The following is a 19,445-nucleotide window of genomic DNA, read 5'->3' as shown; positions in this document are numbered from 1 at the left end:
GGGCGGTAGACTGGTTCACTCCGAACTTGATTATGATTGCAAGCACCCCTTACTTCTCCCCAGCCAGGACCGTATGACGCACCTCGTTGTCGACCAAGTACACAATGATAATCAACATCCGGGGTTACGCACACTCCATTTCCTGATCGCACAAAATTTTTGGATCCTCGCATCTAAACGTGTAATTAGTTCTCGCCTATCGAAATGTATAAAATGCTTTCGCGCTAATCCAAAACCTTTGGTGCCTCGCATGGCAGATCTCCCTAAGACTCGAATTTCGCAAGTAAAGCCTTTCTCGTGTATAGGTGTCGACTTCGCGGGTCCCTTTCCCACGTACATTAAACGTTATCGTGGAGCCAGGCCCTTTAAAACACACGTATGTTTATTCATATGTTTCGCGACTAAGGCCTCTCATATCGAACTTGTTATAGGACTAACCACAGAAGCCTTTCTCGCTGCCTTGCGTCGATTTATCGCTCGTCGTGGCCGTTGCCAGCGCATACATTGTGACCGGGGTACGAATTTCGTAGGAGCTTATAACGCATTGCTGCCACTCATGCAAGAGGCGGTTTCTCGTGAGAATATCGAATTCTCTTTCAATCCACCAGCCGCATCCCATTTCGGCGGCCTGTGGGAATCTAATATTAAATCATTTAAAACACATCTCGCTCGCGTTGTAGGAAACCAAATCTTAACTTACGAAGAATTTCTGACGGTGGCAGCTCAAATCGAGTCAACGCTCAACTCACGGCCACTCTGTGAGATGAGCTCTGATCCTAATGACATGTCCGTGCTAACGCCGGGACATTTTCTCACCTTAGAGCCCTTGGCTTCGCTCGTAGACACTTCAACCATCGAAACGAATATGTCCATCTCAAATCGCTGGGAGCTAGTACAGAAACTTCACCGCGATTTTTGGAAGCGATGGCATTTAGAGTACTTGCATACGTTGAATCAACGCGCGAAATGGCATTCAGATATTGATGAGCCCAAGCTCGGTGCATTAGTATTAATTAAAGATGAACAACTGAAACCGCTTCATTGGTCACTTGGTCGTATAGTATCGTTGCATCCGGGCAAGGACGGAACCTCCCGCGTAGCCACACTTCGGTCACAGTCAGGTCTAATACAACGACCTCTGGTAAAGGTGTGCCCTTTACCCATAGACTAGCTTATTCTTAAAATACTTCGTATTTGGTGGGCGGAATGATCGATCCGGACACCATACTCACTTTAGTTTAGGTATATATTTAGGTATTTTTGAATTCATGTCCTTTCTCTTATATCGTAAAATGGAACGCAAATCTATTAGCGACAGTACGTAGGGTAGTTTCTTCGAATTAATTTGACATTTATAAAAGCCAGTTGAAGGTAGATCGATTTTGATGGCTGCTCATTGCCCTGTGCGCAAGCTCGGTCGTCGCGAAAATCAAAAACTCGCTAAAATTGTCGATTGAGGTGATCAAGGCCCTCACCGCGACGTCTCCAGCACCAGCCCGCCATCGAGGAGAGTCGGTACCGACCAGCTGTTCGCCGAGCGGAGACAGGGTGAGTTGGCCTTTCGATTTGATTCGCTTTCACTGGCATAGATCGTTAGATTTTCTCAACTACAATTTCCCTACTCGAGGGCGATTGTACAACTACTGTACATGTATTCGGACGGATACATATAATATCACTAGGAACCACTAAAAATCAACAAATAAATAAACTTTTTAACAAAAAATAAAACCGCCTTCAAAAATAAGCGCGTTACAAAACACGGAGAAACTAAAAAGCCAAAAATAATAAACCTTTCAATTCAGATTTCTTATCGTATTGCAATAAGCTAAACATCCAAATTATAAACAAATCAATTATTTTTGGAGTCGGTACCAGCCTGTGTATGGTTGGGTGGGGCAAACAGGCAATAGCAAGGCGACGAACAGGTCTGGTACCGACTACAAAAATAATTGATTTGTTTATAATTTGGATGTTTAGCTTATTGCAATACGATAAGAAATCTGAATTGAAAGGTTTATTATTTTTGGCTTTTTAGTTTCTCCGTGTTTTGTAACGCGCTTATTTTATTATATGGATCCTTAGCTAATCATGGCCATGGTATTGTCAATTCAGTCAGAAGCCGAAAATGTATTATCATCTTATTTGCAGTTTTGCTACCAGTCCAGCAGTAACGCATACATTATCGTGATGTGGGTATACAATACAAATTAACATATGATAGCGTGCAATTTCTTCCAACTCAAGCGTCCATTTCAATTGTTTTGGCAAATGTATATTTCATATACAGAATTCATAACACATTATGCAATGGGAAATGTTGACATTTGGCAGTGGGCTATGTAAGACAATGTTTAAGCTATGTCAATATTGCTTATTACTCAGTATACTAACAATAATATGTGCATATTCGGAGATAAATATAGGCGCATTACTTATGGTACAGTAATCAATTTACATGAAAAATAAAAATTTCAACAGAATGTCATAATGCTCATGGCAGTGCTATGATATAATTGTGTATTATAGTTACATGATATAATTATAGTTATCTTAAGCAGAAGAAGACTAGTATCTTGGTGAATTTACAAGACAAAAAACATGTATATGATCTTGTTCTGACTAGGGACTGTTGTAAGGGAAACGTGAGACAAATTTTGCCGACGTTGATGTAACACCATTGATGAAGGGGAAGCTCTTCAAAGTTTGGGTTGCTACACATATTTTCTCACAAAAATGTTATTGAAATAACAGGTTTTATTTCCGTAAATATTGTAATACCGATCTACTAACTACTGGCTTCCTGTCGGTTTTATGTTATACATAAATTAAGTGATTCACCACCATCATGGAGTCATAATGGATAACTGTACTGCGCTGTGTGGAGTCAGTTTCAACTCATGAAACCTTAGTGGCTAAATTTTGAAACATCCCTTAGTATACCTTCCTATTTCTTATTATGACATTTCTGTATAAATAAAGTATATCAGTCACAGTACGCCCTAACCAGCGCCGGCAGAGGTTTAAACACGTCTCATTAGTGGTTCAAGCGAAGGCACGGACACCTAAATAGAACCGTTTTTCCCCCGAAGGGTAAAAAACGGATATTTAGGTTCCTGCCGAAGCTTGAACCACCCTTAAGGGCCTTGCCGGCTAAAGGTACTAAGGAAAAAGCAACCGAGCGCTGGTAACCGGGCGACACTAGTACTTGACTGGCGCGCCAGATGGCGCTACTAGTCGAGGAATTCACTCGATTAGGGCCGAGTTATGAAGGTGTTAATCTCATTAGTGGTTCAAGCTTCGGCAGGAACCTAAATATCCGTTTTTTACCCTTCGGGGGAAAAACGGTTCTATTTTCTCGCTCCCACTCGTGTGTACGGTACGGGCGTACGTGTGACGTCAGATTATATTAGTTCGAACACGCGAAAATGGCCGCGTTTGAATTGCCCGTAGAGTCAATCCGCGGCAAGAGTAACATGAATCACGATTTTATGGCATGTTCCATTTATTCACGACTAGCTTTTGCCCGCGGCTTCGCACGCGTTAGAAAGAGACAAAAAGTAGCCTATGTCACTCTCCATCCCTTCAACTATCTCCAGTTAAAAAAATCATGACAATTCGTTGCTCCGTTTCGCCGTGAAGGACGGACAAACAAACAGACACACACACTTTCCCATTTATAATATTAGTATGGATATTATAAATGTCTCTCGATGTCACTATAAGTCTTTTTCTTCCTCTTACCCTTATCCCGCGTTATGTGGGGTCGGTACAACACGTCTTCCTCTTCCATTCTCCTCTATCTTTCGTCATCTCAACAGTCATCTTTCTTCCTCATATCCTCTTTTACACAATCCATCCATCGTTGTTTGGGTTTACCCCTCCCTCTCCATCCATCAACCTTCATCTCCAACATTCTTTTGCCTATATGACATTCATCCCTCCTCATTACATGACCACACGCCAACTTGCCACTCCTCATCTTTTCAGTTATAGGCGCAACTTTCAAACTTCCCCTAAAGGCTTGGCCAAACATACGGCGCGACGCAGCGCCGGCGACCGTAGCACGTGCTAACAGGTTAGCGACGTCAAACAGACTGCGTCCCGCCGGCATCGCGCCCCGCGGCCCCGCGCATCCACGCGGCGCGGACGCCACGGCACGCTGCACCGCGCTCACTCACACAGTCAAGGAATGAGCGACCCTCCGCGGGCGCATGGTGTAGACGCGCCCGCATTGCGCTGAGTTCGCGCGCGCGATGAGGGCGTGTTGAGAGCGCGAGGCCGGCGTGATCCGCGCTCCCTGTTTGAACAGGCATCACGCGGCGCGGCCGCCATGCTGCGTCGTGTTGTGTGTTTGGCCAAACCTTAATATACTCATTCCTGCACGGGAAGCATGGTCGCGAGATAGACGATAAAATAGCAGGCCGTCCCTATCGCACTATTTGTAAGTGCGATAGGGACGGCCTGATATTTTATCGTCTATCGCGCGACCATGCTTCCCGTGCTGATCCGATACATTCTGGTCACTCCACACACTCGACGTCACTATAAGTATGCCTATACAAATAACTCGCGTTTACTAATGTGTGGAGTTACAACTCTTCCTTTACTTATTCCTCTATGGTAGAATCATATAAGAAAATCATACATGTTCTGTATTATTATGTCCAGAGCCCGGTGGGAACGGCAGCGACCCCCTGACGCAGTGCTGCCTTGTGCTCGCGCACAGCTCCGCGCTGCCGCTGTGCGCCGCGCGCGCCGCCGCGCTGCTCGCCCGCGCGCTGCTCGAGCCGGCCGCCGCGCGCCATCTGCAGGAGCACGCCGGCTACAGGGCCCGGGAGATACGGTAGCTTACTTACACGATACCTAACACCTATATATACGAAGAATTTTCTAAGATCAACTTTTCGCTTTTGCCCTAATCTGTTAAACAAAGGCCTTTGTTCCTATTATTCGCGGCGGTTATCTCCCGTTTAAACGGCACGTGCCATAGTCTCAGTGTAGTTAAAAAGCAACTATCATGATAGCAATAAGGTTCAAATCCATAAAAAGCCCTTTCGGAGATAACACGTTTTGTCATCTTCAAAAAAAGTTTTGAAGATGACAAAACGTTACTTTTTAATAAATTTGAACCTTATTGCTATCATGATAGTTGCTTTTTAACTACACTGAGACTTTAACACGTGCTGTGGAAACGGGAGCTAACCGCCGCGAATAATAGAAACAAGGCCTTTGTTTAACAAATTAGGGCAAAACCGAAAAGTTCATCTCAGAAAATTCATACTGTCACTTCGTGTAGACCGATAAAGTATAAGAAAAAAACGTAACCCAAAACCATACAGAAAAAGCTGAGCTAAGTGAGCTAGATGGCGATACACCTTTGGGGTACGCTCGGCTAGATGGCGCTAATATTAATATTTGTCATTTTGAGACATATCAAGCTAAGAATATGGGCCAAATTGTCAAAACTGAGGTTCAAAAGTTTTAAGCCTGTGAGAGATGGCAGTCTATGCACTGCGATCACACATTTTACTTTGACAGTAACTCTCTTTAACACTTTCGCTACCAAGAACCCGACTGTCGGGCACACCGCTCGTAGAAGCGTAGCCGATTACATGGGGAAACCCGTATGTAGCGAAAATGTCGTAGCGCCGCGTAGAGCCCGGTTTCGAAAGTGTTAATACTCGATCCTCTTTGACTATACCCTATTACTTAAACACACACCAAGTAGTAAAGGCTTACTTCTTCAATGCGTAAACAGCAAAATAGGGATGACGACTACATAAAAAAAAAATTACATTCTGTTTAGTCCGTCAGTTAGATCGTCCAAAAATACTGAGCACATATTTTTCGCTTTTTCTAATTAATGAAATAATACAAAGATATAGAGCGCCAAAGTTCCCGTTCCTCCAGGACCACCAAGTTGAATTCCTAAAATGTTGGATTTGCAAAAAGTTGAATTTGCAGGATGTTGAATGTTAAAATGTTGAATTTGCATTATGTTGAGTTCTTTTTATGTCCAAATTGCATAAAGTTGAATTTGCAGCTTGTTGAATCCTAAAATGTTGAATTTGCAGAAAGTTGACTTTGCGGTATGGTGAACCCTAAAATGTTGAATTTCCATAAGATTATATTTGCAGTAGGTACCTACAGGGTGTAGCAAAGGTCGCGAGTGATACTTTAACAGCTGATAGGGTTACTAATGACCCTAAGTGTGATACAAGTGAAAAAATTTCGTAGTTCGAAAAAAATGAGTTTCGATTTTTTCCGCTTAAATAGCAATCAGGGTATTGGTCTTGTCGGCTGTTGAAGTAAGGTGCATTGGGGTAATTTCGAACGTCGTCTAATTTTGAAAGTCACATAAAAATCACCATTATTTCCATCATATCAAGATTCCCCTTTCGAAATTACCCGAGCATTTCTGTATGTCGAAATTATCTCAAAGCACCCTATTGACTTTTGTTACATGCTATATAGTTTCAGGGCATATTTAAGTCCCAAGACTCCACTGATGAGCCTTTTCGAAGCATAATGCCTTAAAATTTTGTTCCCCGTTACAGCAATGGGTTAAATACAGTCTGAAGACTGAAATTCATGACCATCAAAGGTACATTTTTTCTCCTATTAGGACCAAAAAGCTCGCGATTCTGAGTAGAAATCATATTAAAAAATACCCATGTTAAAAAAAGATTCCAGGAATATAAACTTGAGTTCCTAAAATGTAGAAATCCCAAAATGTTGAAAGTATACATTTTGAGAATTCAACTTTTTGATATTTCAACGTTATGAGAATTCAACATTTTGCGAAACTGAAAAAAATCAACATTCTGGGAAAGTCAACGTTTCGGGATTTCAACATTTTAGGAATTCAACCTGGTGGTCCGGGAGGCATGACATTTCAAACAAGACGTTAATATGACAAGGTACAGAAATCATCACTTATTTATGACGGTGTAGGGTTGCAAAAAAACGGTTTTTTTCTGCCTTGAAAAAAAAAACATGAAAATAAACCGTGAAAAAAAAACAGTTTTTTTTCTGGAGTATGTTTTTTTTCTAATGTCCGAAATCTCAAAATTTGCAAAGCAGTCGATACTTTTATACGGTTTTTTAGACTTAATGAACTATTAAACGAATTTAATCAAATAACTTTTATTTCTGGTCTTATAAAAGTAACATTTACGAAATCAGTGGTTGGTAGTTATCACTATTTACTGTTGGCAACACCACCACCTCTCCACGCTGCACGCCGCATCGGGGATTCCCCAATAAACGTTTGTATACTGAATGTTAATCGACTTAAAATGTACGTTATTGTTATTGAAACACGTTACAATTCACGAAAAACCGTTATTGTGGAATTATTTGTTCATCTCAAAAAAAAAACCGTATTTAGAAAAAAGCTATGGTGCTCGGTTTTTTTTTCACAATTCTGAAAAAAAAAAAGTTTTTTTTTTCTATTTGCAACCCTATGCCGGTGACTGTATTATTCTGTTATAGACACTGGTTCGTGGAGTGCCTGGACGCCGACGAGTGGCCCGAAGCGTCCGGAGCCAGCGTCCGCCGCGCCAAGGAGCTGGTCGTGGGCATACTGCAGCACACGCTGCCCAGCGCCGCGCCCAACCTGTCCCATCTGCTACTAGGCTACCAGAACCATGAAGACGTACGTATTTTTATACTCACAAGCCCATAATAGGCTAGTTTCCTACTAGTCAAATCAGCTTCTTTTTATGAACTGTCAAAACGATTTCCTTTTATGGTATTACTATGAAATGTTGAGATACGTCACGGTCAATTCATTTACTTTATATTATTACTAGCTTTTGCCCGCGGCTTCGCTCGCGTTAGAAAGAGACAAAAAGTAGCCTATGTCACTCTCCATCCCTTCAACTATCTCCACTTAAAAAATTACGTCAATTCATAGCTCCGTTTTGCCGTGACGGACAAACAAACAGACACACACACTTTCCCATTGATAATATTAGTATGGATCTTTCTCGTTAACTTATTAAATAGAAACTGTGTTTAAACATAACTACTGTCCATGTTTTTCTTTTAATTATGTGGTGCTTTATTTCGTGCACTGCATAAAATATTTTAAGTATAGTAAACTAGCCTATTTGGCTCCTCATTATACATATATCCTTTTAGGTACTTGAAACTATAGTTTAGTTCTTCAATTTTGAACTTAAACATTTTTACAGAATTTTAATCATATTCTTAAATACTTTCAGATCTCGCGCAGTGCCTTACACGAGCCGGGCGTGGGAGGTAGCCCTCGGACCTGTCTACACTCCGTGTTAGATATACTGGACGCCCACATCGCCGGGCAAAACAGCCACGAGAGGTAATACGCTCAAATCACACCTCGGACAATGGCGATCAAATATATGAAAGAGGCGCGTTCCTACTCACACAATCTAAGCTTGTGTACCACGCTTGTGTGAGTGAGATATGATATTGATAGCTCGACTAGTCGCGTTGTTGACAGGCGGAGAGGCAGGAGACGAGAGCGGGTGGGCGGCACTTTCAGCGGGGAGCGGGAGTGGCCATACTGCTCGATAGTATTCTTTATTATACTGTGGCTACTCCGATATATTTGATGTCGACTGAATTACTATAGCATATTAGATTAGATTAGATTTCTTTATTTCATGATAAAAATTACACTATAAATTTGCTACATGTCAAAATTATGTTTATCTTCTCATCATGATCGTCAAAAATTACATAATAGATTCCAAATAAAAATAATTACAACTCCCAATAAGGATCGTCATTTACAAAGAAAGAAAATACACATGTTTTAAAATTAAATGAAATCCGAAGCATTTACAACCATTTACGGATAATCCAACGGCAATAACAGAAAACGGCCACGCGGCAAGTTCGTGTTTTTTGTCCGCGAAAACACCACTGACAGCCCGCCTTACGGGTTGCCAACTTGAAAAACTCCACTCATATCTGGTAAAATTAAGAGGTATTTAACAGTCGACCATCCTGAGCCAGTGCCTGTCCCAGGCACAGAACACCAGTTGGACAATAATACAACATTCCATGAAATAGAAGTATTATTGAGATCAATTGAACAATTATAATTTAACAGCGCTCATGAATTTTCTTCACTCAGTCCTTTGACACTTGTTCACACGCCCCTTGTCAATTGGTAATTATATAACAAAAAAAATCACAAGAGGCCAACCTCCAACTGTAGAGTGGTGACACGCTCATAAAAAAAAAAACGAGTAATTTCTCTATTGCTTAGCTGTAGTTTCTTCTTCTTCTTCGGCCATCCCGCTCTCCAGAATGTCCCCATTCCTTCGATATTGGTAGGTGATGCATTAGTAAGTGCCTTCACTATCTTCGGGACCAATGCCGCCAGGAACTACTACAATTGGGTACTGTTTCTTCTGGTCTTGTTTAAGGACGGCGAGCCGGTAGTGACGACTTCGTGCGGCTCCTTGGTGTTGATATAGATCTCCTATTTCCTGACCTGCGTATACGAGACAAGAAAACACGTTAATTATCCACCAAACTAGTATATTTTGCTATGTACATCACTGTTATTATGACGTCGCCCATTATTCATATTTAGGTACTGTTCAATCCCGGTCCTTGCATTAGGGCGTTCAACCTGTGCCTGTATATATAAACTGAGTAATCTGGCTACCGCTTGCTCATGCTTCGGTCTCGTCCAGTGTGATTGATAACTATTTGTAATTGTATTGTATTAACTGGATGTCACTTGCAAGGGGGATACTGAGTAGGTATAAGCTAAATGATCTGGCTACCGCTTGCACACCCCAGGTGCTTCGGCCTCGTCCAGTGTATGTTAAATGGTCTGGCTACCGCTTGCACACACCAGGTGCTTCGGCCTCGTCCAGTATAAGCTAAATGATCTGGCTACCGCTTGCACACACCAGGTGCTTCGGCCTCGTCCAGTATAAGTTAAATGATCTGACTACCGCTTGCACACACCAGGTGCTTCGGCCTCGTCCAGTATGAGTTAAATGATCTGACTACCGCTTGCACACACCAGGTGCTTCGGCCTCGTCCAGTATAAGCTAAATGATCTGGCTACCGCTTGCACACACCAGGTGCTTCGGCCTCGTCCAGAATGGTAAAGGAGAAAGTATAATATCATCACGCACCGACTTCGTTGATCGCCTCTGCCTCCAATGCCGATCTGCTGGTTGCCGCTTACACAAATCACGTGTTTCGGCCTCATCCAGTTGTGTTTCGGTGCAGTTCGTATAGCAGTGGTTTAACCAAGGAAGGGAATTACCATAAGGATTTCGTAAGGGGGGAAAAAAAGGAACCAGGAACTAAAATTATATCCGCTCCTTGCCATCCGACTGAGTAGCAAAATAAAAGAATAAAATGGAGAAAACAAACAAAAAAAAAACAAAAACTAAACAATTTGTCATTCGGATTATAAAACTAATGCTTCGAATCAACTATTGATGAGTTGTAAACAAAAGAAAACGTAATGATGCGGTTTATACTTATATAATATTATTCGCTGTCGAAATTATCATCCGACTCGGACTCGACATAACGAACCCATGGCTTAAGTTTATCAACTGGAAAGACGTTTTTATATTTCTTTTTGGAGTAACCATCGACACTACGGACCTCATAACGATCGTGGTCAAATACAGCTGATATGCGATAAGGGCCGCTGAAAGGAGAAACAAGTTTTTGACTTTCACCGGGGGTTTTGGACTGTTTTTGCACCATAACCAAATCTCCCTCTTTGTATACTTTGGCCTTACATCTCTTACTATCGTAATTATTTTTCATTCTCTCCTGCTGGGTTTTTATTTCGTTTACGACTTCTGTTCTTATCTTATCGATGTCTTCTGGGGTGGCCTGTTCTTTTACGTTTATTTCATGCAAGTATCCTTCGGATACGCTTACTGTTGCTTTTCCAAAAATAATTTCAGATGGACTCTTGCCTGTAGCATGATTAACCGTATTGTTCAGGCTCCACTGAACCTCTGCCAACTTGCAATCCCAGTCGCGATCATTCTCTCCGTGGCATGCAGCCGTTAATGACGTAAGAACCGTTCGATTGTACCGTTCGATTTGGCCATTGGCCCTAGGCGTGGCCACGGCATTTAATACATGTTTAACCCCTGTGGATTGAATGTATTCTTTAAATTCGTTTGACGTAAAACTAGTCCCGCGGTCTGATATTAGAGTCCTGGGCGTCCCAAATAGGGAGAACACATCTTTCAGAACATTAATTGATGTTTTACTTTTTGTATTTCTTACTGCGCGCAAAATTATAAACTTTGTAAACCCATCTATGATACCAAGGATATACGTATTTCCACGTTTACTTTTTATAAACGGTCCCAAATGATCGATGTGGAAACATTGAAACGGAGCGTTGCCTTTCGGAATTGGGTGTAGCATTCCCTGTTTTTTTCCGCTCGGCACCTTAGCATGAGCGCAAGGTATGCAAGCACGAACATATTTTCTAATAAATTGAGCCATTTTAGGGAACCAATATTCTCTTTTAGCTTTCTGTAAAGTCTTTTCATACGAAAAATGGCCCGCCTGGTCATGACATTGCTGCGCTATTCTCCATCTTGCATCTCTAGGTACAGCCCACCTTAGTTCACTCCCTACTCTTCGATATATTTTCCCGTCTTTTAATTCATAGTTGTCCCGAATATCTTTTGCTTCCGGGCTTTTGGTGTCAAGTACTGCTTTAACGTAACACAGTTTTGGGTCACTCATTTGTACAGATTGAATCCAATGTACTTCGCTAACTTGCATTACCGTTTGGTACTCTTTGTCCTTAAACTGAATCGGGACCGGATTGCGACTAAGCGCGTCTGCATGTGCTAGCTGTGAGCCGGGTCTATATTCAATGGTAAAAGAAAACTCCTGTACAAGGAGCCACCAGCGGGCTATTCTGGGGATTAAGTCTCTTTTAGTTAGTGTGGTGCGCAAGGCGTTACAATCTGTAACGACCTTGAATTGTAGCCCCAATAGATATATGCGAAATCGTTTTAGAGAGGATACTACGGCCAGCGTTTCCAACTCATATGAGTGGTAATGTTGTTCTTCGGCCGTTGTCTGCCTGCTGAAGTACGCAATAGCTTGAAATGGTTTTTCTTTGCTTGGTCTTTGTAAGAGAATTCCTCCGAGACCAAGCGAGCTTGCATCCGTGTGCAATTCGGTCTCGTACGCTGGGTTATAGATGGCTAGTACGGGACGAGTAGTTAGTACTTCTTTAAGTCTTAAAAATGCGTCGTCCTGATCTTTGCCCCATACCCATGGTGTGTTATTCTTTGTTAGGGATGTCAATGGTTTAGCGATTGTAGCATACCCCTGGACAAAACGTCTAAAAAAACTGGTTAAGCCAATAAACTGCCGTACCTCATGTACGTTCTGGGGAACTTTAAAAGAGGCTACCGCCTCGATTTTCTTTTGTCCAGGACGTACACCGCTACTTGATATCTCGAATCCGAGGTATTCAATTTTTTTTCTTAAGAAATTGCATTTCTCTAAATTTAGAGTTAAGTTAGCATCTTTTAGTAACTCCAAGACTAAACTTAGTTTCTCTAATCCCTCCTCCTTGGTCTTGGTTGCAATAATTATGTCGTCCATGTAGGCGGATACACCCGGGATAGGTCGTCGTTTTAGTAACGTAATTATTAAACGTTGAAACACTGCCGGTGCGTTAGTAAGTCCGAAAGGCATGCGATTGTATTCGTAATGCCCGTCAGGCGTTACGAACGCTGTAACGTGTTTTGAATCCTCCGCTATAGGGACCTGGTGGTAGCCGGAAGTGAGGTCAAGAGTGGTAAAGTAAACCTGCTCGGATAGTCTATCAATTTGATCATCGATCATCGGCATCGGATACTTTTCTTTTAGGGTTTTTCGATTAAGTGCCCGATAGTCGACGCAAAGTCGGGGTTCGCCATTTTTCTTTGCGACTAAGATTATTGGACTTGCGTATTCAGACGTCGATTCACGAATTATCCCATTGGCTAGCATATTACTGACAATGGAATTCACCCGTTCCCGTTCCGGTATTGAAAGTCTGTAAGGTCTATAGCTAACAGGTGTATCGTCTTTTAACTGGATGTGCATTTCAGCACAAGACGTGCTTCCTAATTCCTCTAAGGTTAGGGCAAAACAACTTCGATTAGATATTAATAGTTGACGTAAACGCTCGATGGTAGTAGACTCCAGATCATTGTCTACGTTAAGTTGATCAATGCTAATGTCGTCCATTCCCGCACCTTCGGTAATTGTCAAAACTGTACAATTTTCGGATGCTTTTTCAATGTTTGGAATTGGTAAAACCTCCGTCGACAATAAGGATACTCTGGCGAGTAGAGTATCCTGTGGTAAAGTAAACGGTTTAACATTTAAACTCAAAATCATGACTGACCCAAGTCCGTCCTTAACCGAATAAACCCCTGGCAAGACCATGTATTCTCTTCCTTTATTGAGACAAGCTTCGGTATTAATGTAAATAGATCCGGTAATATTAGTGCTTGTTCTAATTGAGACTAGTTTATTTTTATCTATTAACTCCGGTTCTAATAAGCGAACTTCAAATTTTTGAGGCACTGTCGTGAGTACTTTATAGAAGATCAGTTCGTTGTCGGTCTTATAAGCTCTAACATTAGGTATTTCGGTGAATGTCTGCCCCACTAGAATATCGGCAGGGAGAAAGCTGGGGTCTACAAGGAAAGCTTGAACTTTTTCGGTTACGCCATCTAGTGTAAGTTCGATTGTAACTCGGGCCGTGGGTCCAACTTTAGCATGACCGAACCCTGTAAAGTCCGGAAGGTTTTCGGTGTCTAGGTTTAGTCCAGGGAGATTGCAGTTTGCCCGTATCATTGTGCTCTCACTTCCCATGTCAACGAAGCACTTCATCAATTGTCCGTTAACTAATATTGGTTTAAAATATTTAGCGTTACGTGTACCCGTCGTAGTGATACTTAAGATATTCTTAGTTGTATTTGTTTTAGAAGGATTTGGGTTGTTACCTTTGTCTGTATTAGGAACTTTCGAGCAATCTTTGTCTAGATGACCGAAATGCCGACATTTCTTGCATCGTATTATTTCCTTAGTACATTTTGGTACTGCATGGCCCATCTGACCACAGTTATAGCAAGTGATGCTGCCAAATTGCTTTTTGTTTGAGGTATCGTTTTGTTTTCGTAGTGAATTTGTATTGGAATAACTGCGACTTTCAGCAGAATATTTTTTGAATGTATTGTCCTGTGTTTTGCTAGAAATGTTGCGAAAATATTTAAGGACACATTCCGGTGTTTCAAGGTGAGCACCTTGAACGTTCATTTTTATATTTGGATCAAATATACCGTGTGTAAGACAATCTACTGCCTGTTTGCCCTTAAGGTCACAACGATTGATCAGCATTACCTTGTCGTAATAGTATTCTTCAAGGGTTTCAGTACGACGCGTCTTTCTGAATAGCATTTCAGTTAATAAATCGCCATAGTTTTGTTCGCATGGAAAAGCTAGCAGCAGTTTTTCTTGCCACTCTTTCCACGTGAATTTCACAGAAGTCAATCCATCGAACCATCGCTTGGCGAGACCTTTTAACTTGGGTAATGCGTAAAAGATTGTTTGTCTCTCTGACCAGCCGTAAACATGAGCAGATTCATTAATTTTCGATATCCAGTTTTTCATAGTTTGAGTTTTTGCTTGAGGGTCGAAATCTGGTATAACGTTTTGAGCTGCGTGCAGTCCAGTTCCAGAAACCCCGGCGCTATTTCGTTCGCTTAAAACCGTTACTAATTTCTCTAGTAGTGTATTTTCTGAATTGACAGTTTCACGGAATGAGGTTTGTTTGTCCAGCAGTTCGTTATCTCGCGTTTGCCTATTTTCTTTATAAGTATCGCTGCGTTCATGCTCCGCGTGATAGTCGTACCTATCTTCGTTTGAATTGAAACGACGAGATCTCTTACGCGAAGACGTATGACGATGTCTATATTTCCGATGTCTATCATGAAAGTCACTACCACTCTCACTACTACTAGACAAATACGTTTTTCGAGATCTACTTCTCCTTCGACTATTGCGCCCAGATGAACTTGAGCGATCTCTACTTGTATCTATGTACCTCGACCCTCGGTGCCGTTTGCTATACCGACTACTACGACTACGCGACCTTTTCCTCGATTGTCTGCTACTACGGTAACCGTGTTTATATCGACGGGGAGTCGGCGAACGATTACGACGCGAGGAACGTATTTTTGTGCTACAAGCTAGAGGTGGAGTACACGATCTACTTCTATCCATTAGACTTCGTCTATTGTCCGTCAATGGCGGCGTCATGACTATATCCTCACATTCCATGTCAGGGATAGGTAGGATACCACATTAAAGGAAAAATTAAGGAAACGAACTGATAGCTGTAACAATCCATATATATAATAAGTATTCATCATCACGTAACCACTTTTAGGTAGTACGAATAAATCATATATTTTGTATATATAAAAGTAACAAGCAAATTACTCAATGAAATTCTTAGTTACAATTAGCCTTTGATTTGATTTCAATCAATAATAATATGCAAAAATAGAACATTTTATAATCCAATATAATCATTGGCACTATGTAGGCCACCATGTATAAGCGCATTATGGCCCACCCTGTATATGTGTGTGTTAAAGGGATGTATCAAATTGTTTTGTTGTCTACAACTTGTACTAAAATGTTAGTTGACGGATATAGATTTATTTTAAATTACTTGATGTTAAATCAATTTAACCCTTAGGTACGCATGCAATAGTTCGTTTATCATTGTACATTTTTATATATATATTTTTTGTTAATGCATTTTTAAGAATTTAATAACGTGTAATTCCAACAATATGGGTTGACCCGTGGCCCGTAGGAATGAGGACATCCAATTTAATAAGGATGGACGAAAACATTATGTATAAGTGAAATTTGTTTTGTTTTATTAGAATCTTAATGTCAGAATGTAAAATATATTATTTTTGTTATTGTTTTGAGTTAACGAGGATGATAGAACCCAATAAGCACCAGTTATTGAATGTAGTTAGTATGATAAGTACTTAATCAGTTTAATCCGCAAAAATATTCTGATGAATAATTAGTAAGTATAACTAGTCACTTTTATTTTAGTTCTATATTTATGTTAAATGTAAAAATTCCTAAATAAATAATTTAAAAAAAACTAAACTAAAAGTCCCTGCGGTAAGATGTCGCAGGCGCTGGCTACATTACCTCGCTGGACTGTCAAACTGATCCATAAATATTACATGACAATGTCATAAGCTTTTGGCAGAATCACTTAATTGAAACTGTGTGAAGCCACCATTAACAAAACCAAGTCAATAACCAACGAGTAAGACCACTTTTCCTGTTTATAACGGATTGTCTTGCGTTGATGATTAAATTATATTTCTTCATCTCGAATACTATTTAGGATTCGAAAAATTGTACACTAGCATCTTGAGGTAGCAATTCCAAGCAAAATTTCATTAGCCCAAATTGGCCCGTTGAATAACCGGGTTTCATAAGAACTTATTTATCATTATTGTATTTTTATTATGAAATCATAACAATTTAACCGAAATATATGCTAAAACCCTATACATATGAGCTCTATATGCAGCTCTAAAGTTTTTGTAATGACAGTTAAGTAGATAATGTACGCTTGGCACATTGTGCAGGCTACTACCGAACAACAATATGAAAGGAAAGAACTCTTTGACAAAGCCTGTTATTACCAAGTGTGCTAATGAAAATAAAGTTAAATATAAATCATTACTAATAGTGACATGATTATTGTTGTATTCACCATGTTTCTCAACATATAGAATAGGTAGAACATGCTCAGTTTGTTACGCATATTATCGATATTCGTACTGACTTTTCTACGTAATTTAGTTACTATGCTACGAGAATATCTTAACCCGTAAACAATAACACAAGTTACTTGATCCACCTTATGTTAAATCGAGGCTCGAGTTCGTCCGAGCTAGTAGTAGAACATACTATTTTCCTGCAAATAACCTCAAATATTACGACATTTTTTGTTTGCTTTCCGGGCACAAAACATGTTATTTATGTTAATTGTTCAGTATATCAGTAACCCCGGATAACTACGATCGATAATTAAGTACGAAATCGTATGCGTAGCAAGCCGGCTCAGATTGAAAAGAAAAAACAATTCTTACTCACCAAGTTGTCCTTGATCCTTTACTTACGACACAATTCTGTGGGTTTGAGCACTTATCCACTTCTGAATTTTTAAAATTAAATGAAATCCGAAGCATTTACAACCATTTACGGATAATCCAACGGCAATAACAGAAAACGGCCACGCGGCAAGTTCGTGTTTTTTGTCCGCGAAAACACCACTGACAGCCCGCCTTACGGGTTGCCAACTTGAAAAACTCCACTCATATCTGGTAAAATTAAGAGGTATTTAACAACAATGTGTGTAACTCGGGGAGTATGAATATTACTAACTCGAGTCTTTAAATCGCTCCGGCAAGCCGTCGCGATTTAACTTACTCTCGTTAGTAATATTCGACTTCCTCCCCTTGTTGCACAATGTACTATTACTTATCTATGGTATTCAGATTCAGATCATTTATTCATAAAAGTAAAATATTTATACGTCAATTTATAACACATAGTATAGTATGTATGATATCTGTGATTTTCACATTGCAGACAAGCTGACGACCTGATAGAGAGTTGCTACCGACTGGTGTACTGGCTGTGCGCGCGAGCCAACACTTCCGGCCCTGCGCTCCGACTGTTGCGTGCGCGGGACCACTTCCTGTCGCGCCACGTGCGAGCCACCACCAACCTGCAGGTACTGTACTATACGACCGGTTTGACGACCGGTCTGGCGCAGTCGGTAGTGACCCTGCCTGCTACGCCGCGGTTCCGGGTTCGAATCCCGGTAAGGGCATTTATTTGTGTGATGAGCACAGATATTTGTTCCTGTCATGGATGTTTTCTATGTATATTATATAAGTATTTATATATTATATATATCGTTGTCTGAGTACCCACAACACAAGCCTTCTTGAGCTTACCGTGGGCCTCAGTCAATCTGTGTAAGAATGTCCTATAATATTTATTTATTTATTTATACTGTGACACACCAGCTGACCAGTGTGCGTAGTCGAATGCACGAACGCTCACGAAACGCTCACGATTATATCTCTTTCGTAGCTATCTATCTCTATCGCTCTTGCTTATTGCGACAGAGCCAGACTACATTTCTGCGGCGTTTCGGTGGAGTTTCGCGTCGCAGAAATACCATTTGGCTAAGGGGCCTGATTGAGTGCTGCTACCGACTGGTGTACTTACCCAAATGTCACCCCCAACGACCTTCTTCCGAGACATTTGAGGCAGTTATTATTATTTTTCATCGTTCTCGCTCGTAAACGGTGTTATTACATGCCTGAATACTGATACATAATGATCTGTTTTACCGCCCTAAGGCGGTAAAGTGAATACCTGGGTGGGGTCTTCCAAGACCTGTCAAAAATAACAAGATGGCGGACGAATGTTCGATTATTTCAGTACGTTTAGTTTAAAATTTAGTTATTACTTCGCGAGTGTGATGACAAACATTGTGTATATTGCGGGGGGCTGAAGGATTACGAACGAGAGGCTGTTGGAAGCCCAACGCCGAAGCCGGAGGTCTTTAATAACTCGAGTTCTTTCCGCTCTTTTTTTTAAATTTATTTATTTACAGGTAACATACATTTTACATTTTTAAAGTTCCTCGCCAAACTGCTCATGCAGTACTGCTGCTCTTAATACACAATGTACTATTACCGCCATTTTTAACCTGCGACGCAAAAACGACGGGGTGTTATAAGTTTGACGTGTCTCTCTGTCTGCGGCATCGTAGCTCCTGAACGGATGAACCGATTTATATTTAGTTTTTATTTTGTTTAAAAGCTGAGTTAGATTTAGTCGGCAGTGTTCTTAAGCCATTTCCCGATACCGTCTAAATTTGAGTTTCGGCCTCGAAACCGCTGTCTTCTGTCAGTGCCAAGTTCCCGAACAGTGTCGAGAAGGAACTCTCCTTTTGTTCGAGCATTACACAGCTTGAATTTACTCCTCGCATCAGCGCCTGAATGTGATGTGTTTGCTAGTAGATGGATGGGTACAACCGTACGTGATGAATGTCTGAGGTTCAGCGAGATGATGGATGTTCGTCCTTCTTCTGTGCCTTATTAGTGTTTATTGTATGTAAACTTTTTCCCGTTATGTATATATAGGGATCATATATGTATTTTCACAGTGCTTTGGTTTATCTGTAATGCTGTGTTAATTATTATGAATAAAAAATAAAATAAAATAAATAATTGTAGGAGGTAGGGCATACTGTAGGAGGTAGGGCATAGCGAATGATATTCCGCTTTGTGTGGTAGGGCACAGCACAG

General features: G+C 40.9%; 1 protein-coding gene across 1 annotated transcript in view; it reads left to right on the top strand.

The window, feature by feature from the left end:
- The window catches only part of LOC125241705 (nuclear pore complex protein Nup205), a 124,235-nt gene that overhangs the window by 66,088 nt on the left and 38,702 nt on the right, over positions 1–19,445 (top strand). The window contains exons 20-23 of the mRNA XM_048150302.1: positions 4,672–4,846; positions 7,498–7,660; positions 8,232–8,344; positions 17,710–17,854. Coding sequence (XP_048006259.1) covers positions 4,672–4,846; positions 7,498–7,660; positions 8,232–8,344; positions 17,710–17,854 — 596 coding nt within the window. The remainder of the gene's footprint in view (positions 1–4,671; positions 4,847–7,497; positions 7,661–8,231; positions 8,345–17,709; positions 17,855–19,445) is intronic.

Source organism: Leguminivora glycinivorella, chromosome Z (genome assembly GCF_023078275.1).
Source record: "Leguminivora glycinivorella isolate SPB_JAAS2020 chromosome Z, LegGlyc_1.1, whole genome shotgun sequence".
Classification (NCBI taxonomy): domain Eukaryota; kingdom Metazoa; phylum Arthropoda; class Insecta; order Lepidoptera; family Tortricidae; genus Leguminivora; species Leguminivora glycinivorella.
The sequence above is the reverse complement of the archived record's forward strand: the minus strand, read 5'-3'. Positions and strand labels throughout refer to the sequence as shown.